At 41.3% G+C, this 16,301-nt stretch overlaps 1 protein-coding gene across 1 annotated transcript in view; it reads left to right on the forward strand.

The window, feature by feature from the left end:
- LOC137881743 (tetraspanin-18B) overlaps positions 1-5,876 on the forward strand; it is a 30,436-nt gene extending 24,560 nt beyond the window's left edge. Inside the window, exons 3-9 of the mRNA XM_068723822.1 lie at positions 809-904; positions 1,982-2,176; positions 2,471-2,545; positions 2,701-2,799; positions 3,050-3,226; positions 3,926-4,009; positions 4,924-5,876. Of these exons, the coding sequence (XP_068579923.1) occupies positions 809-904; positions 1,982-2,176; positions 2,471-2,545; positions 2,701-2,799; positions 3,050-3,226; positions 3,926-4,009; positions 4,924-4,971 (774 nt within the window). The 3' untranslated portion in view covers positions 4,972-5,876. The remainder of the gene's footprint in view (positions 1-808; positions 905-1,981; positions 2,177-2,470; positions 2,546-2,700; positions 2,800-3,049; positions 3,227-3,925; positions 4,010-4,923) is intronic.
- Positions 5,877-16,301: the final 10,425 nt, after the last annotated feature.

Consider the following 16,301-nt stretch of genomic DNA (forward strand, 5'->3'; position numbering starts at 1 on the left):
TATTGGGGTATACAGAGACACATGTTGTCTCCACATGCAGGAGAGGCGTTGTTCATTAGCCAGGAGTGCCTCCAGGACGGACCCTCATCAGGGAAAGTGTGTTGATGTCAAATAGAAGGTTGGCTGATGGGAGCACAGGGCTCCTGCCTCTCATTACATTAAGTAGAAGAGGCTTCATAGTAAAGGCTATACGTTGTTGGTTAATGCGCATGGAGCCCCAGTCAGGACTCATATCCTTAAAATGCTCTGAGACAGACGGATAGACAGCCCCTTGAGTCACACTGAACCCAGAGGCCCATCTGTCCAGAGATGGGAAGTGCTGATAGGGAATCAGGCCACCTGACCATGAAAGCGCATTTTAAAATTACATAAGTTGTCACGGTGTGTGGTGAGATGAGGTGTGTCAGGTTGGGTTGACATCGCAAAGCCCAAACTTGTAGTTACTTAGAGATTGCTGAGAGACTAGAGAGTGGTACCGTGCGCCTGAGGGGATAATACAAGGATTTTCAGCAGAAACTGGACCAAATGAAGTGACAGGCTGGTGCATGTGTGTGTGTGTGTGTGTGTGTGTGTGTGTGTGTGTGTGTGTGTGTGTGTGTGTGCGTGCGTGCGTGCGTGTGTGTGTGTTGTATGTTTGAGTGGCAGAACTCATTAGAAATGTGAGCAGGTTTTTGTAGAGTTTTATTTTCTTGGCACTTTCATCCGAATGCCTATCCAGAGAGCAGGATAACGGGAGTACTGTGAGCATTTGGCAGGATTCATTAAGTGGCACATTTTAATGTTTATGTTTCATGTTGTTTTCTTTCAGGGGCAGGGAGAGGCTTCAGCACGGGGGACAGCCATGGAGGGGGACTGTCTCAGCTGCATCAAGTACCTCATGTTTGTCTTCAATTTCCTCATCTTTGTAAGTATTTTTCATTTCTTTCTCAAAGACACTTAATCTTGCTATCTCCAAAGTCATTGTCAATCTAATGATTTCAGATGGGTTTCCGGCTGCCCCCTGCCCGACTGACTAATGGAGCCACATTTGCATTTCATTAGATGGAAGCAATCTTGATTCTATCAAATTCTTTTTTGATTAGATTTTAGTGTGCTGACACACATCTGAGGCACACTGTGCCATGAAGAGTTTGTGACTGGCACCTGAGTTTATCAGTCTTGATCAGACAATCAAGGGTAATCCTGTTAGTCTGAGCCTGTAAAGGGGGGAGGGTCTGAGTAAGAAGGTTTGTCTCTTTTCCTGCTTTATTAAGCGCAACCAAACCGTTTAGAGACTCTACTCAGACAGGGTTGTTCAAGGCCGGGGTAATAATGCAACCAGCAGAGCAAAGAATTAACTTGACTGTTAGAATCACTCAATAACGACCACTGTTTTTCACAGGCATCCCTTTGTTTCTTTCTATGGCCCTTTCACACTTGTGTAACACAACAGCATTTTTCAAGCCCAGTGAGCTTTCAAAATGGCTACATCCTCTCCTCATTCCATAACCTCTGCCTCTGACATGACGTGGTGCCCATTTGCAGAGGCCCAGGTCTCTCCCTGTGACAGGAAGAAGGGGATTGTGGTAGAAGTGTGTAAGGCTCAGATCTCTTCCACCCCCTACCTCAGTACCTTCTTTTCTTAATCACATGAGTCACCCCACGGTGGCTGCAGATAAGGGTTTAGTGAAAGGGAGGGTGGGAGAGGATGGAGGCTGCAGTGCTGTGCATTTCTTTAGCAGGTTGGGGGGTTAGTTGAAGCAGGGTAGATATCTCCACCCACCCCCCACCAAGGTATTATGACTCTTTAGATATCCAGCTTTTTAATCTGCCCTCAACCCAACCCAAAAAAAATAAACTTATTTTCCATTATGTGACATCTTGTTGAATGTTTTGTGTGCCAATGGGGATACCAATTATCCTCAGAGTTCCCATTAGTTTTCAAAATGCAGCCAATTTCTGTTTTGTCTAACTAGTGTCTTCTCTCCTTTTCCTCCATCAGCTGGGAGGCTCTTTCCTCCTGGGAGTGGGCGTGTGGGTACTGGTGGACCCCACAGGGTTCAGGGAAATTGTAGCGGCCAACCCCCTGCTATTCACTGGTGTCTACATCATCCTGGGCATGGGAGGCATGCTCTTCCTTCTGGGCTTCCTTGGCTGCTGTGGAGCCATCCGCGAAAACAAGTGTCTGCTCCTCTTTGTGAGTCGACTGACAAATTTGAAATGTAGTTCTGTTACTGATCTTGTTTGTGTGCATATGTGTTGATTATTCTGTCTGTCAGTTTTTGGACTGTCATGCTTGAAACAGAAAACCAAAAGAGCAAAATACCCTTCTGTAAGCCTTCGTGCCTCGAGCCTCATGCATAGTTAATGCTGAGTGAAGCGGGCACAGCCAGAATGTGATTTTTACTGAGTGACGTGCACTTTTTCTGCCACTCATCCACCTTGTCCTACTCTCTCTCACTCTCTCTTTTTTTCTGTTGTCTTATTGCAGTTCTTCATGCTCATCCTGCTCATCTTCTTAGCAGAGCTGGCTGCTGCCATCCTGGCCTTCATCTTCCGGGAGCATGTAAGTTGCCTCCATATTACCTCCATCGACGAAGTTCCTAAATAAAACAATACCTAGCCCTTATGTCCGGTGATCTTCTCTGATGTGTAAAAAAAAAACGGATAATCCAAAGGCTGACACTAACCTGTGCTCTCGTCGGCTATTTTTTTATTCAGCTGACCAGAGAGTACTTCACCAAGGAGCTGAAGAGACATTATCAGGGCTACAACAACACTGACGTCTTCACCTCCACATGGAATGCCATCATGACTACAGTAAGGCCACAGCACACATGGAAAAGAGCTCACATACTGTAGCTTTTACCAACTCATTGCTTTCACCAACAGTCTGTGGAAACGAGAAGGCCTGGCGTCAGGGGGATATATTTTATAGATAAAATCCTAGACATTTAGGTCAATGTTCATGCTGGATTGGTGCACGCATACAGTGGGCCACAGGCCAGTGCACAAATAGGCACTCAGGAATAAGGGCTTCTTCTCTTATTCTCTCCTCTCCTGCCACCAGTTTGACTGCTGTGGGGTGAACAGCCCAGAGGATTTTAAGGACAGCCTGTTCAGGATGATCAACCAAAATCATATGGTGCCAGAAGCCTGCTGCCAGCGTGCCAGTCAGACCGGAGAGTTGGCCTATATCAACCAGGAGCAGTGCTTATTAGGCAATATGATGTTCCGCAATAACAAGGTAACTTCTGACATCTACCACAACACTTTCTCTCTCTCTTGCCCGCTCTCTTTCTCCCTCCGTCCAAACCACCTCCAGGTTTAATTAGAGCAGGAGACAGTTGAGGGGTGACATCCAAGCACTCGTGACTCCTCCTCCATGGCTGATTAGTGCTTTTGGGTGTCATGGGAGGCCATCTTACTGTGTTATAGTGTGGAGACACCAGTGTATGTCTACATCTGAGCATGTGTGTATGTGTGCATACATTGGTAAATTGGAATTTCTGTGGAGCATACATGTGTGCAAAAGAAGAGAATAATAAGTGCATGAATATGTGAAAATGAGGTGTGCTTCCCAGTTACACACATGCACACCCACATCCCTGCTTCCATGTGTGTAAAGAAAGCCTTTGAGTGAAATGTAATTACAGTGAAAGCTGATAGGAAGAGGTTTTTACCACTCTTTCCACCTGCTGTTTTTCAAACCACTAGAACAATGCGAGATGTCCACAATGTGCGTCTCTTTTCCTGTTCATTCACACAAAGAGCCCTCATTAAAAGGCAGTGAGGCTGGAGGCCCTGCTTCCCACTCATTCAACCAAGCCTTTGTTCAGAGCGCCACTCGATTAAAGCTGTGATGTTACTTTAATTATCTCTGTAATTCTGCAAGTTTATAGCCCATTGATTGGCTGCTGAGCATCATGTCTTTGTGTGTCCTCAGGGCTGTTACTCTGCAGTAGTTGACTACTTTGAACTGTACATCTATGTGGCTGGAGCGCTGGCCATTGTGGTGCTGACCATTGAGGTATGAAGGTTTTTCATTTTGGTGAAATCATCACATATGCAGCATTTTCTTTGTCTCTCCTGTGATGTGAATATTCATTTCAGGAATGGGGAATTCTGCATCAAGCTGAGGATATTTGCCTGAGTGTGTGTAGCGTAGTTTTATCTGCAAGGTCTGTGTATGGCAAGATCTCCATCTAGTGGCGGGACTCGGTGCTACAGGAACATAGATCAGACTTTACAACCGGTTACACCCACGTCTATGTACTGAGTTCAGCTCAGCACAACAGTTCAGATCACATCCACAATTCACTAATTAAATCAAAACACTTCATGCACATCTCACTGAACTCTGACAACATTTGTTTCTCAAAAAGAAAACTGTGTCACTCAATACAATGGCCTAAAAACTACAGTAACAACAAATAGCATTGCAACACATATCACTTTTCTTTTTAAAGTAGCTTTTATTTCGTTATTTTTTAATATGCATAAACCAAGATTTAGTATTATAATACAATGAATAACATCTCTTGGCTGCATTGATTGTGGTGCCTTCAGTATGTGTTACAGAACCTAATGAGCTGTGATGCAGTGCGCTTCAAAAGGCTTTATTTTACGAAACCAAGGTCATTCCAGTGATGCAATACAAAACAGTACATAATATATGTTAACTATGCATATGTGATGGAGAGCAACACACATAGATACAATATTGTACAACCCAAATAGTTTTTTATTTTATTTATTGTCAATGTAGATGTTGCAGTCTGATTTACAGTAGTTGATTAATGGACTGTAGCTGTGCTCAGTGCATTCAGTGAGAGTGGGAGTAATACACTGCTGTTCTAGGTGCACATGCACGTCATCATTTTATAAAAACAACTATGTCTTTTTTCTGTGTGCTAATCATTTATTTTTTCTTCTTTTCCTCAGCTCTTTGCCATGGTCTTTGCGATGTGCCTCTTCAGGGGAATCCAATAGAGCTGCTCCAGTGAACTTCTTTTTTTTTTTTTTTAAAGAAAAAAGGAAATTCAGGAGAAAAGAACAAAATGGACACTTGTAAATTTGTTGATCTCTTTTTCTATTGGCTAATTGGTAGAAAAAACTCTCAAACTCTTGTACTTCACAGCTGGACTTTTGAGGTACTGGGTGGCAAAAAAACAAACAAATGCGTGCACACACACACACACACACACACATAAACCATAGAGAACGTGGGAGATCAGAAACAAAACTGATGTAAAAAGATTTGTGTGTAAAGTGGAAACAGTAATTTTTTGGACCAGGTCTAGCACAGACTGGGTGTAAAGTGGACCAGGTGAAGCCTGAGCATGAGGACCAGGTGAAGCCTGAACAGAAGGCACTGCACTGACTTTTGGATGAAGAATATTTATATTAAGTGACGTTGGCTTAACTGTAAAGAAAAAATGTGTTTTATGTACACTTTGGCTGTTACCTTTTACCAGCTCATAATGTATACTGTAACACTCCCTCCCTCCATATGCCTTTTTTTTTACAGCCACTCTTCTTTAATGCTGTATTATATAAGCTCTGTATGTGTGTAAGTGTGTGTGTGTGTGTGTGTGTGTGTGTGTGTGTGTGTGTGTGTGTGTGTGTGTGTGTGTGTGTGTGTGTATGTGTATGTATGTGTGTACATACTGGATGCTCCTTTTGAATGTGTATAAACTAGTTTGTGAGCATGTGAGCTTGAGGCTCTTCATGACCCCTCCCAAGCTTGAAAGCCAACTTCCTGATTCTTTTTCTATTTGTATGGTGATGTTTATTGCAGTAGTGGTTATAATGTGGTTTTAGGTGGTGAAATGTATGTGTATGCATTTGTATTAGATTCTTGAAAAGTCAATGACATAAATGGCATTCTAAATGACCGTCCTTGTGTTTTGTTTTGTTCTTAAAGTGGTTGCACAATTCCAGGTCATATCAAAAATATAATTAAATTTATGTGTAGTGTTGCGCAAATAATCACAATGCATCCTAGCGTAATGGAAACACATACAGCACATAAGGGTTTTTGCAGGAATTAATGTTTTTCCAGCCTGATCAATTAACAACAACAAGCCATGTTCATTTTGTGAAAACATTTTTAAATCAATATTCTAGTTAAAGTGCGAAAGCAGTATATTTTTCTGAAAAGACATTTTTCCGCTGCAGCCTTGTGGCATTGGTCATTGGTCTTTTTTATTAACCAATCATTAATCTCTGCTGCACCTTTTGAAGTATTGAAACACAAAAGATGGATGTTTCATTTATTTACACATAATGAAATGCAGTTAGGGCCCACATATGGCTCTTGGTGTTATTGTGATAATGAACTAAATTTTACCTCAAATGCATTAGCGTATTGATTTTTCTTTTCCTCCAAGACGAATCCATGATTAATGTTCACAACATACCGATAAGATAAGGTACATCCTGTGTGGATCTGCCAGAGCGTAATATGATGTATTAACAGTTTGCAAAGTTCAGATGGACGTCACAGATTGTTGGTTGAACAAACCTGTGTAGTTCTTGAATATTTTATGTTACACTAATAGTGTAAATTCTCTCTAAACTATATGGAGCTCCAGCTTTGTTCACTTTAGCAAAGACATCTGTGCCTTCTGAAAGAATTGAACAGTCAAAGACATTATGACCAGTGAGGATAACACTAGGGAGGAAAGGTAAATATAGGTCCCTGCGGTCTGAGTTGGTCTGTAACAACTTATCCCTCTCATCAGTTGTTTTTAAATTTGTCAGCAGGTGTGACTGATTGCTTCAATGCTCTTGGCTCAGAAATGGCAAATTTGCTTGCAATTAAGTCTTCTTTGTTTGTGCAGCGGAAAATGCAAAACTAATTTTGGCTTAACTCCACTGAGCAGTCTTACTAAATGTGCAATCAGCACAGGTAAACAAATCCAAATAATAATTCAAAGGGATGGTTTGAGTGTTTTAAAGTGGGATTGTATGAAGTACTTAGGATATCCGTAGTCAGTGTATTACAGTACACTGCGGTCGGCCCCAATTTTTGAGAGGAAAACAGGAGTACCAGCATGGGAGCAAAGCAATGTACTGCTGTGGACGGGTGTGTGCTATTTTAGCCAGTTTAAGTTCAATTCCCTGTCAGAGTTATTCTAAATATAGAATAGGCAACACTTAACCTTTCTTTTAGGGTGCTAAAATATATTTTCTGCCAACAAACACAGCAGTAGCTTACGTTGCTTTGCTCACATGTCACTACTCCTGTCTGCTTCTCCAAACTGGGGGCATGCTGACCACCGTCTACTGTTCCAAATCACATACTTTTTGTTTTTACTCTTGGTACACATTGCTTCTGCCCTTATAGATAATGTAATGTTGCATGCAGTATGCATTCGATTGGAACATATACTACTTCATAACACTGCACCTTGATATGACCCTCTTGCTCATATGCATATATCTGCTGCACAAAGGATTTGGGAGAGAATAGCACACTGCGAAATGCAACCAGATGCAGTAGAACATCCTGGTATTTTTGTATTGTACCATTCGCCTGCTATGGTACTATGGTAGTACTGGAAGGTGATTATGCATAAGTGCCTCATACGACGTCCCACTTCAAAACATCCAAACTATCCCTTTAATGCTGAAGGATCTTTGGCCACTAGGGGGCAGAAAAACATTAAAACAAGATGGACGCTCTACAATCTTCACCTGACCACCGACAAAAGGTGTTTGACTAACATGTTAACTTGTCAACGTTACTTATATTCACATTCATTGGACACGGAGCAACATAAATATTCGTTTGGAGTCATGTTTCTGGCCCCCTGATGCTTGTGAGTACAATGTTCAGTCTACACTAGCTCTGTTTTGGTTTATCTGTGTTAGCTCTCTAACGTTAGGCCCAGAGTCAGTCATTAAACAAAACAAATAAGTTAAAAGAGTAAACAAAAAAACTCCATAGAGTTCCCAGAGTCGAGATTTCATACAAAGCAATACACATTTGATGAATAACCAGTGCTGGCTACTTGTTTATCTTGACTTAAAGTATTAAAAACTCACAGCAACTCCAGTCAGACATGATTACATAACTCTTACCTGCTCTTTGGGGGCAGATAAAAAGACATCAGACAATAGATGCCTGAAGTCACAAATTCATCTTTTCAATTGTGGTGATTTTCTGTTAATTTTATGAGGATTACTGCTTGTAAATGATATATTTTTGGGTTCAGGAAAAAACACAAAATTTGAAGATGACAATATTGGATCTGCAAAATTGTGATGGGTATATTTCCCCGGTTTCTGACATTCATTTTGTAGACATTTTGTTGAGTGAATCATTCATTATACACAGATTTTTCAATAATGAAATCAATTATTGTCCTATTGCGGGCCTGATGTTTGGATTGTGAGGTGTGTATGAAGTATTTCATTATCTATGGTCTATGCAGCCATATGGACTTCTTTAATGTGCCACATCACATCCGCTGGCCTGTGGACGCTGACGGCATCAGGACATCATTTCTTTGGCACTTCAGGTGAAATCATGAGTTGAAGACTGCTGCATGCTCTCAGCACTAAGGTTTAAAGCTAAGCCTCCCCAGCTCTCTTTTCACGTTGGAGAAACAGCTCTACAGTTTAGGGTGAATAAAGAATGTAACAGTGAAAGGGTGAGAGCAAAGTGGGGGGTGGACATATCTGGACTGAGGTTCCCCAGTCAAGCCAAACAGGTGTAACTCTTTCCTTTCTGCCCTCCATCGTTTGTCCTGGCTGGTCTCAGGCAGAGATTTTTTTCCATGTTTTTCCTCACCTCCCTCACACTGTTCTGTTTGAGCTTGCTGTCACTCATCTCTTCGTAGGTGTTCTTTCCATCTTGTTTTTTATTTAGCTCTCTCTGTGGTCGGTTTCTCAACGGCACACATTGTGTCTGGCTTAGATCCAACAAATAGTCAGATAGTCCAACAGTTGCAAAACACTGCTAAATCCTTGGCTATCGTCTGAATATGACTTGTTTGCTTTGCATTCTGGGTAAATTGGGAATCTTTTCAAACCAAAAAAACCTCAGAGCGAGCTCAAGCTACCCAGCACTGTTGGTGAGTGAAGGAATAGCAGATGTTTTTGTGTTTTTGCCAGCAGGTGACTGGTTGTACAGAAACCCTGCTGTTATTTCTGGTAAATCTTTGCACTAGACTTTTTAGCCTTATAAATTATTCATCTTTATTTCTTTTTTTTTTTAAACCGTCACAGTTATATTAGACTATTCTAAGAGCAACCATATATAACTTTATAGATTACACCAATATATTTGTGTGAAACCTGACTGGGGTAGATACAGCTTTATCTATTTATTGTCATCTTAGTTATTTTGTTTCCACTTTGTTTGTACATATCAATGAACTAAAGAACCTAAACGTGTTGTTTGGTCTGACCCAGTGAAAGAGTGTAACTGAAAACATGGTGGACTAACATCTCTTCAACTTTCTCCTGCAACAAACCCAGATGAGGTATAGTAATATGATTTTCATTTAAGACCAGACTAAAATAATGTATATCCAGCAGATATATGGGCATGACTGTGAAACACAGTGATATTCTGTTTTTAAAATGCAGAGACTTGTCAATAATGTACACTTATTATATTGTGTTTCTCTAAGATTGTATTTATGTTTGTTGTTATATCCTGTTTTTAAAAAATGGACACAAATTAAAAATAATAGTGAAGATAGAAAATGTATTTCTACTAACTACACGCCTGAACATGTGATTACAATCACATGTAACAGGCTTATTAAGAAACCTTTAGACTATTGGGAATGTATGACTACTTGTTAAGCTTAAGGTGAACCGAACAACGGCCAGCTGACTTCTTTTAGTTTCCCTGCCTCATTACAATATACTGGAGCTCATTACAGTCACCTCAAATAAAAAGAGAAATCTGCAGCTCTGTTTCCTGTGCCATGTACGCCGAGGGCCATCAATAACGGTCACAAAACAGTAACCAGTGGTGTTAAAGGAATCAGAACCAAACTGAATCATTCATTCATAAACGTATACAGCATCCCTTTAAAACTATTCAAAAACTTGTATTGTTGTCTTATCTCTGGCTCTTATTTATTAACATTCACTTTTAGATTATATCTATTATCTGCTCACTGAGAATACAAAATTAATGAATTCAGCCCAGTTTGCATCTTTTAGTGTTCAGTAGCCAACACTGAATGTAATTATTAATTCACCACATGAGGGCAGTAGCATTCCTACCGTTACTCCTCCATCCACAGCTTGTAAATGTATATTTTAGCATCAACAAGAAGGGACCCTTGTATAGGGACTGTTTATACATGAGGAGAAAGTTATTTGTCATTATTTTATATATAGGTAGTTTTTAGGTAATGATATGAACAGTATGGGTGTTCTTTTAATATTTGAAAATAAAGACATTCATAATTTTCTCATTTTCATAGGTTAAAAATATTATTCAACACACTCTGAATGCATACGCTCCATGTTGTCCTTTCACTGACTTTGTAAACATAAGCTCCAATTTAAAGAGGGCTGAGATTTTTTCATCCTACAAACTCAAAGTGTTGACTGAAGCAAATCTGACATGACTAAAAGGCCGGACCCTCAAATTCAAACAGTGTGTCTTTGGTGTTTTAGGCACATTTTGTGTTTGACCTGCTGATCAGAAAGTAAGCACCAGTAGCAGTCGATGTGTCAGAGTACCATTTGAAGTGTCTGCACTGGTTCAGGTCAGGATCTCACTGAGTATTTAACAGCTGCTAAGTGTTACTGGTGGTCAGCTCGAGTAGCTCCTGATCCTGGTGGTTTACTCTCCCCAACACGCTCTCCACATCACATACAAGTGATATTAACACAAGCCAGAGGTGTGCAACCCTCCTGGTGGCATCACAGCAGACGTATACTGTAACGCTGTTCTGTAATACACCTGTTCAGCATCAGGGATGATGATGCTTGAATCAAATTTTAGACACATGAAATCAAACGGAAAGTAGTTGAATTTTCAAAATCTGGCGAATATCAACCTGTGTTGACATTCTGAGGATTTTCTTCTGTTTGATACGCAGTCATTCTAAAGAAGAATACCAAAATAAAGGATTTATTTTGTTCTGAATTTGTTTATATGAACTGACAGTTTGTGGTAAAACGTCTCTCAGCGCGTCTTTTATTTTGTAAACATTTTCCATCTTAATTGTGGCCGCCAGAACATCCTTGCAAAGGCTTTTCGATCATCTCTATAGTAACAAATCTTAGCGGAAGAGCATAAACTGATCATATAATCAACAACGCTCCTCTGCTGTCATTTTGTTACCGGTTACAGGGGTAGAATTTGTAGTCTACTGCTGTTAGAGGAACTTGCGTAAAAGCCCTTAAAATAATCTAGATTTTTTTTATTTTTTATTTTGGGTCACTGCGGAGGATTGAAGTTGTAGTATTTACCTCTTTGCTCGAGTATAGCATTGCACCACTACGTCTCTTCTTTCCTCATAAAAATTCCAACAAGGAAAAAGGGAGACGAGTGAGAGAGGGACAGGGCTGAGGGGCTCCGTGTTCAGTTTGTTTTAGCCCCCTGTTTGGAGAGGAGACTTTCATTGCTTGATGATTTATGAGTGGTTAGACTCCCAGGGGAATTAAAGAGTTCTTTTTCCTGCATGTAATAACCGAACCCTCTAACATAAAACTTACGTTTCTCCTTTGTGTTGTGTTTATCCAGTGTGAAAGGTGTTAGGTCCGGTGGGGAGTTGAAAGGCCCGAAGAAGCCCCTGAGGACCCTTCAACACAAACCATACTGGGGGCAGAGGATTCACATCTGCTGCGATGTGCCTGCAAAACCCATTGTGGAAATGTGAGAATTTAAAAAAAATACACAGACAAGCAAATAACACTGCGTCCCGCAGTAACAGCCTTGCTATTGTGGTGAATAACAACTGATTTGTCCCACAGCCACTGAGTCGCACAGAACCAGTGGCATTAGGCTCAACAGGGTAGTCTTTGTGACGCACGGTATGGTGCCCATGACCCAGCATGAAACAGGAAGTGAGCCGGGAAGGCCAGGAAATGAGTCTGTAGGGATGGGTCTTGGGCCGTTTCTCAGGCCGAGCACCACTACTGTCTTGAGAGATCTCTTGTGCTCTGTGACTCACTTGTGGAGCATGTGTTTTCAGTCCACAGGACTTGGATTTAGATGATGACTACAAATAGATGGCCCAAGCTGTCCCATGTGAGAAGACCACAAAGTGCTCTATGGTTACAAAGGAGAAGAGTAATGTTTTGTGGCCAGCCGTCAGTGATAGTGACTGTATGAGGCCACTTCATTTTTCCTCATTAGTTATCTCTGTTTTTCCACTTTCTCTGTCCCCCCCTGTGTTTCTGTGTTACAAAGTTTCCTCACAGTTGGAGGCTAATGCAGCGCTTAGCTCCTCATTGCACGCCAGCTTTTCTCACCCTGTGGCCTTCGCCGTCGAGCCGTCATCTCTGCCTGTCAATCAGGTCCAGAGTGACCCCGTTTGCACATGAGTCTGCGAGAGGTCAACTGTTGTGTATGTTTGACCCTTGAGCTCTGCAGCAGGAGGGCTTCTTGAGCAAATGCACCGAACAAGGCTGGACTTGAGTGCACAATAAATCAGAATGATGCCTCACCGCCCCCATATTCACAAGATTCATAATTGGAAGCATATTGCAGAGTGGAGAGACAAAATGCTGCTTTGGAGCAAAGAGGTTGAGGGGGTTAGGAACACAGCCTGATAACAAACCTGAAGAGTGTTAGGAGGAAATCAGTGGACAGACTGCCGATTTCAGTGTTTTGATTTAAATTTTTAAAGCGCTGCACACTGGCAGAGAAAAAAACTAGAGGAATCAACAGGGTGAGTCATTTCATTGCTACAGCATGCCAGCTGACAGTTGAAGCATGTTTTATCAGTCACATTATTTATGTTCTACTATATGCGTCTTGTAAATACAAAAAGAAAACTGCTTTTATAAACTTAACCAATCTCGTCTTATAAGCAGTGCTTCTGCAAATACGCGCTTTTATATTTGCCTGTTACTTTTAACTGTGCTGCTGCTCTATAACAATACACGGGTGCTGGTTTAACCCAGTGGTTAGATCCACGCCGCTCACCTCAGCCTTCCCAAACCTCCACCCATGTGTCGGTACCACTTTAAATCCTTTCCCTCTCTGTTTATGTTAGCATGTCAAAAAGCCACAGTAGACATTTCGACACTAATAAACTGGAGTTTTATTAGTAGGAGTCAATGAATGATGTGAGGCTGTCTCCATGGTTACAGACCACGGTGATGCCTGTCAGGCAGCTGGCAGGGCAGAGGCTGTTCGGTGGCGAGCTGATGGGGAGAATGAAGACCAACCGCAGTTTAACAAAGCAAGCTAATACCCTCTCAAACGTGGGTAGATGCACGCTCTGATAGACTCACTTGAGGCTCACTGAGTTTTGATTCTAGTCTTGCACAGTGTCGGCTAATTGCAGCAGCACTTATTGGTTGTATTTTACGACAAGAGTTCAAACCTCTTGTTGCACCACAGACAGTTTTTTCATATTGTTGTAACAAATACGCCTGAGACCAAATAGAAAAGAAAACATTGTGGTTACTTGCTAAATGAAGAAATAAATGCAGATAAGATGTCTCAGCAACTCTCGCACAGCGGCCTCCCAAAGATTGTGTCTGCTGCTGAATACTGTGAGGTGGTTATGATGGACTGGTTTCCTTGTGTACCTGTTTCGTTCAAAGTCAGTATATTTCTGCTGAGGTCGTGAAAGAGAATGATGAGCAAATGCAGCACAGGCTCACTGTGCCAAGTTTGAGGTAATTACCTAAAAAATATAACAGCTCATGAATACTAGCTTTTTTCCATTCCTCACAGTTTGGTAGTAAATATACCTGAGGTCCGGTACTGGTCTGTGGCCCAGAGGTTTAAAAACCTCTGTTTTAAACATTATGTTCTAGCCACCTGAATGTTAAGTGAAGAAGGAGAGGACCACTAAGTCTTCATACTTCAGTAAAAGTCATTTTGATCAGGTATGACCACTATATTTGCAAATTTACCGCACTGCAGATGTGCTCTGCAGTATGAGCATCAAAAGAGATGAAACTGATCTCGTTGGGTGATAAGTTGATAGGACGGGCTGGCCTGGAGCCAGAGACCCCATTAGAAGGAGCTCAGGGAAGTAAGGTATCCATGCTCCTCTCTCAGTAAACCTCCACTCTGATCTTAAGTCCTCCCCCTACACTTAACTCCTACTGCAGCCACAATGACCTGTCAGATCCTGTGATGCACAGACATGGTGACATGGAAACACATATTTAGGGTTCACTTTATTTGTCATTCCAAGTTGCATCCTAAAATGTTCATACAATGTCCCAGCGAGTATAGCTTATACATTTCATACCATCCTGTCTCTTGCTCATGCTGTTTGCTTCTTTACTGGGTTGGCAGATCTTGCTTAAAACAGATGTTACTACTTTTAGACCAGTTGTATCGTGAGGCTGTTTCCCATTGGTTTCTTATGTGTGTCAAAAGCTTAGCTAAATGTGAGCTGTTTACTGGCATTCTCAGCTTGTAATGAGGGACGTTTTACTGGACACAGTGATGTATGGTGTTCCTTCCTCATCAGCCGCCTGCTCCTCTCTACAGTGTTGTGTTCCTGTGCTGAGGGGCTGTAGTGCTGACTTATGGCCACAGCAAGAGACTGCTCAGCCTTTTATGTCCCTTAGGACAGCATCAATATATCAAGCTTCTGCTGGCTCTCTTGATTTACGTCACATGAAGTTATTGAGTGAGGGAGACTTTGGTTTCATAGTAGCAAACATGGCCTGTGCGAATTTACACGTATAAGTCTGTTAAAAGACATTTTTTTTACTGGTCAGTGTGCTTGTCATTTTCCTTTGGCTCCAGTCCTCGGCAGTTCATAGGAGTCCCTTCATTGGTCCAAAAGTAAGTGGAGAAATTTGATTTACAGTGGGAGCTTTATTACAGCTTTATTTTCAAGTGGGGTCATTTAACAGTGTAAACCAAAGTGTCGGCTCTAAAATATGACCTATACGATTTTTTTTTTTTTTTGCAGAAAGCTGATATAAGCGCTGATTTACAACCTTGGCTTTGCTAACGATGGCTCTTAATGAGCAGCTCAAGGATCCACTTGTTTATTGAGCAGGCTGATTGACAGGCCGACCAATGGACAAATAAAGGAGTTAATGTGGAATTGGATCTGTCCCCTCTTATGCTGCCATATCAGCAGGGCACTAATGTAGTGGTGAACTTTGAAGTGCCCTAATGGTCTTCATGGTCCCTTAACCATGCAGGCTTCTATTAAGGGTGTCAGTGGAGCCTGGCTGGAGCAGCGTGACCCATTAGATTTAATGAGTGCTGTTCAGGGCACAGTGGGCTGCTCTTCTTCCTTTCTGCTAGTGTTTATTTATCTCATCTACAGACAGAAGGGGAGTGTAGAGGCAGAGGGAATGTCTCTATAACTTGCGGTCCATTTTGTCGTTTGGGTCTCTGATTGTATCAATCCTGTGATGACCACTGAACTCAGTCTGCGTCAGTTAGATGCTCTCACTGGGCTCATGAGTGGTGTCTAAGCCTGTTAATCTGTCAGTGTATTATCATAGGTTAATAAAGGATAAGTCTGGTGATATTCTGTTGTTTAAAACTTAATTTGTCCGAACAAGTATTGTGTCTAGCTAAAGTACGTCTCATTCCTCTGTGCGATAGACCTACATTGTTGTCCAAAAACTATTAAAAGCATATCAATACTTCACACAGCTTAAATGTTCTGTATGATGAACACAGGAAGTGTAAATACTCACCAGAGCCTCAACTCAACATCTGAAAATAGTTCCTAACAAATGTACAATTTACTCCTGGTCGAGTAACAAAGAACTAATTTCCAGCCGTTTAAGGAAATTATTTAGCCTTTTTTTTTTTTTTAATGAAAGTTGGGAAGTCAGATAGTACGAGAGATGGACTTACACATAGATGGTTTTGGTCTTTTCATGGGATTTGTTGACAATAACAAACATCTTTGAAAGAGCGCGGTAAAACTTTTTAAGGTTTCATGTTTTTAAGAGTTCATGTCAGTTATGAATTCTTGAAGAAAACTTTGTCTTTCTCACATTAATGAATGAAGAATCAAAAAACAGAGAAAAGTCTTGATGAATTGTTGTAAATGTGGGCTGTGTTTGACAACAGCAAAACAATATCAAACCATCCGCTTACAAACTCACACAACTCATGCAGTACATTCCAAGTCTCATTTATCCAGTCGTATGCTCACTACTTCCTAAACGCATGC

The sequence above is a fragment of the Cebidichthys violaceus genome, unplaced genomic scaffold (assembly GCF_023349555.1).
Source record: "Cebidichthys violaceus isolate CVI_PGR_0920_01 unplaced genomic scaffold, fCebVio1.0.p SCAF_3, whole genome shotgun sequence".
Taxonomy (NCBI): Eukaryota; Metazoa; Chordata; class Actinopteri; order Perciformes; family Stichaeidae; genus Cebidichthys; species Cebidichthys violaceus.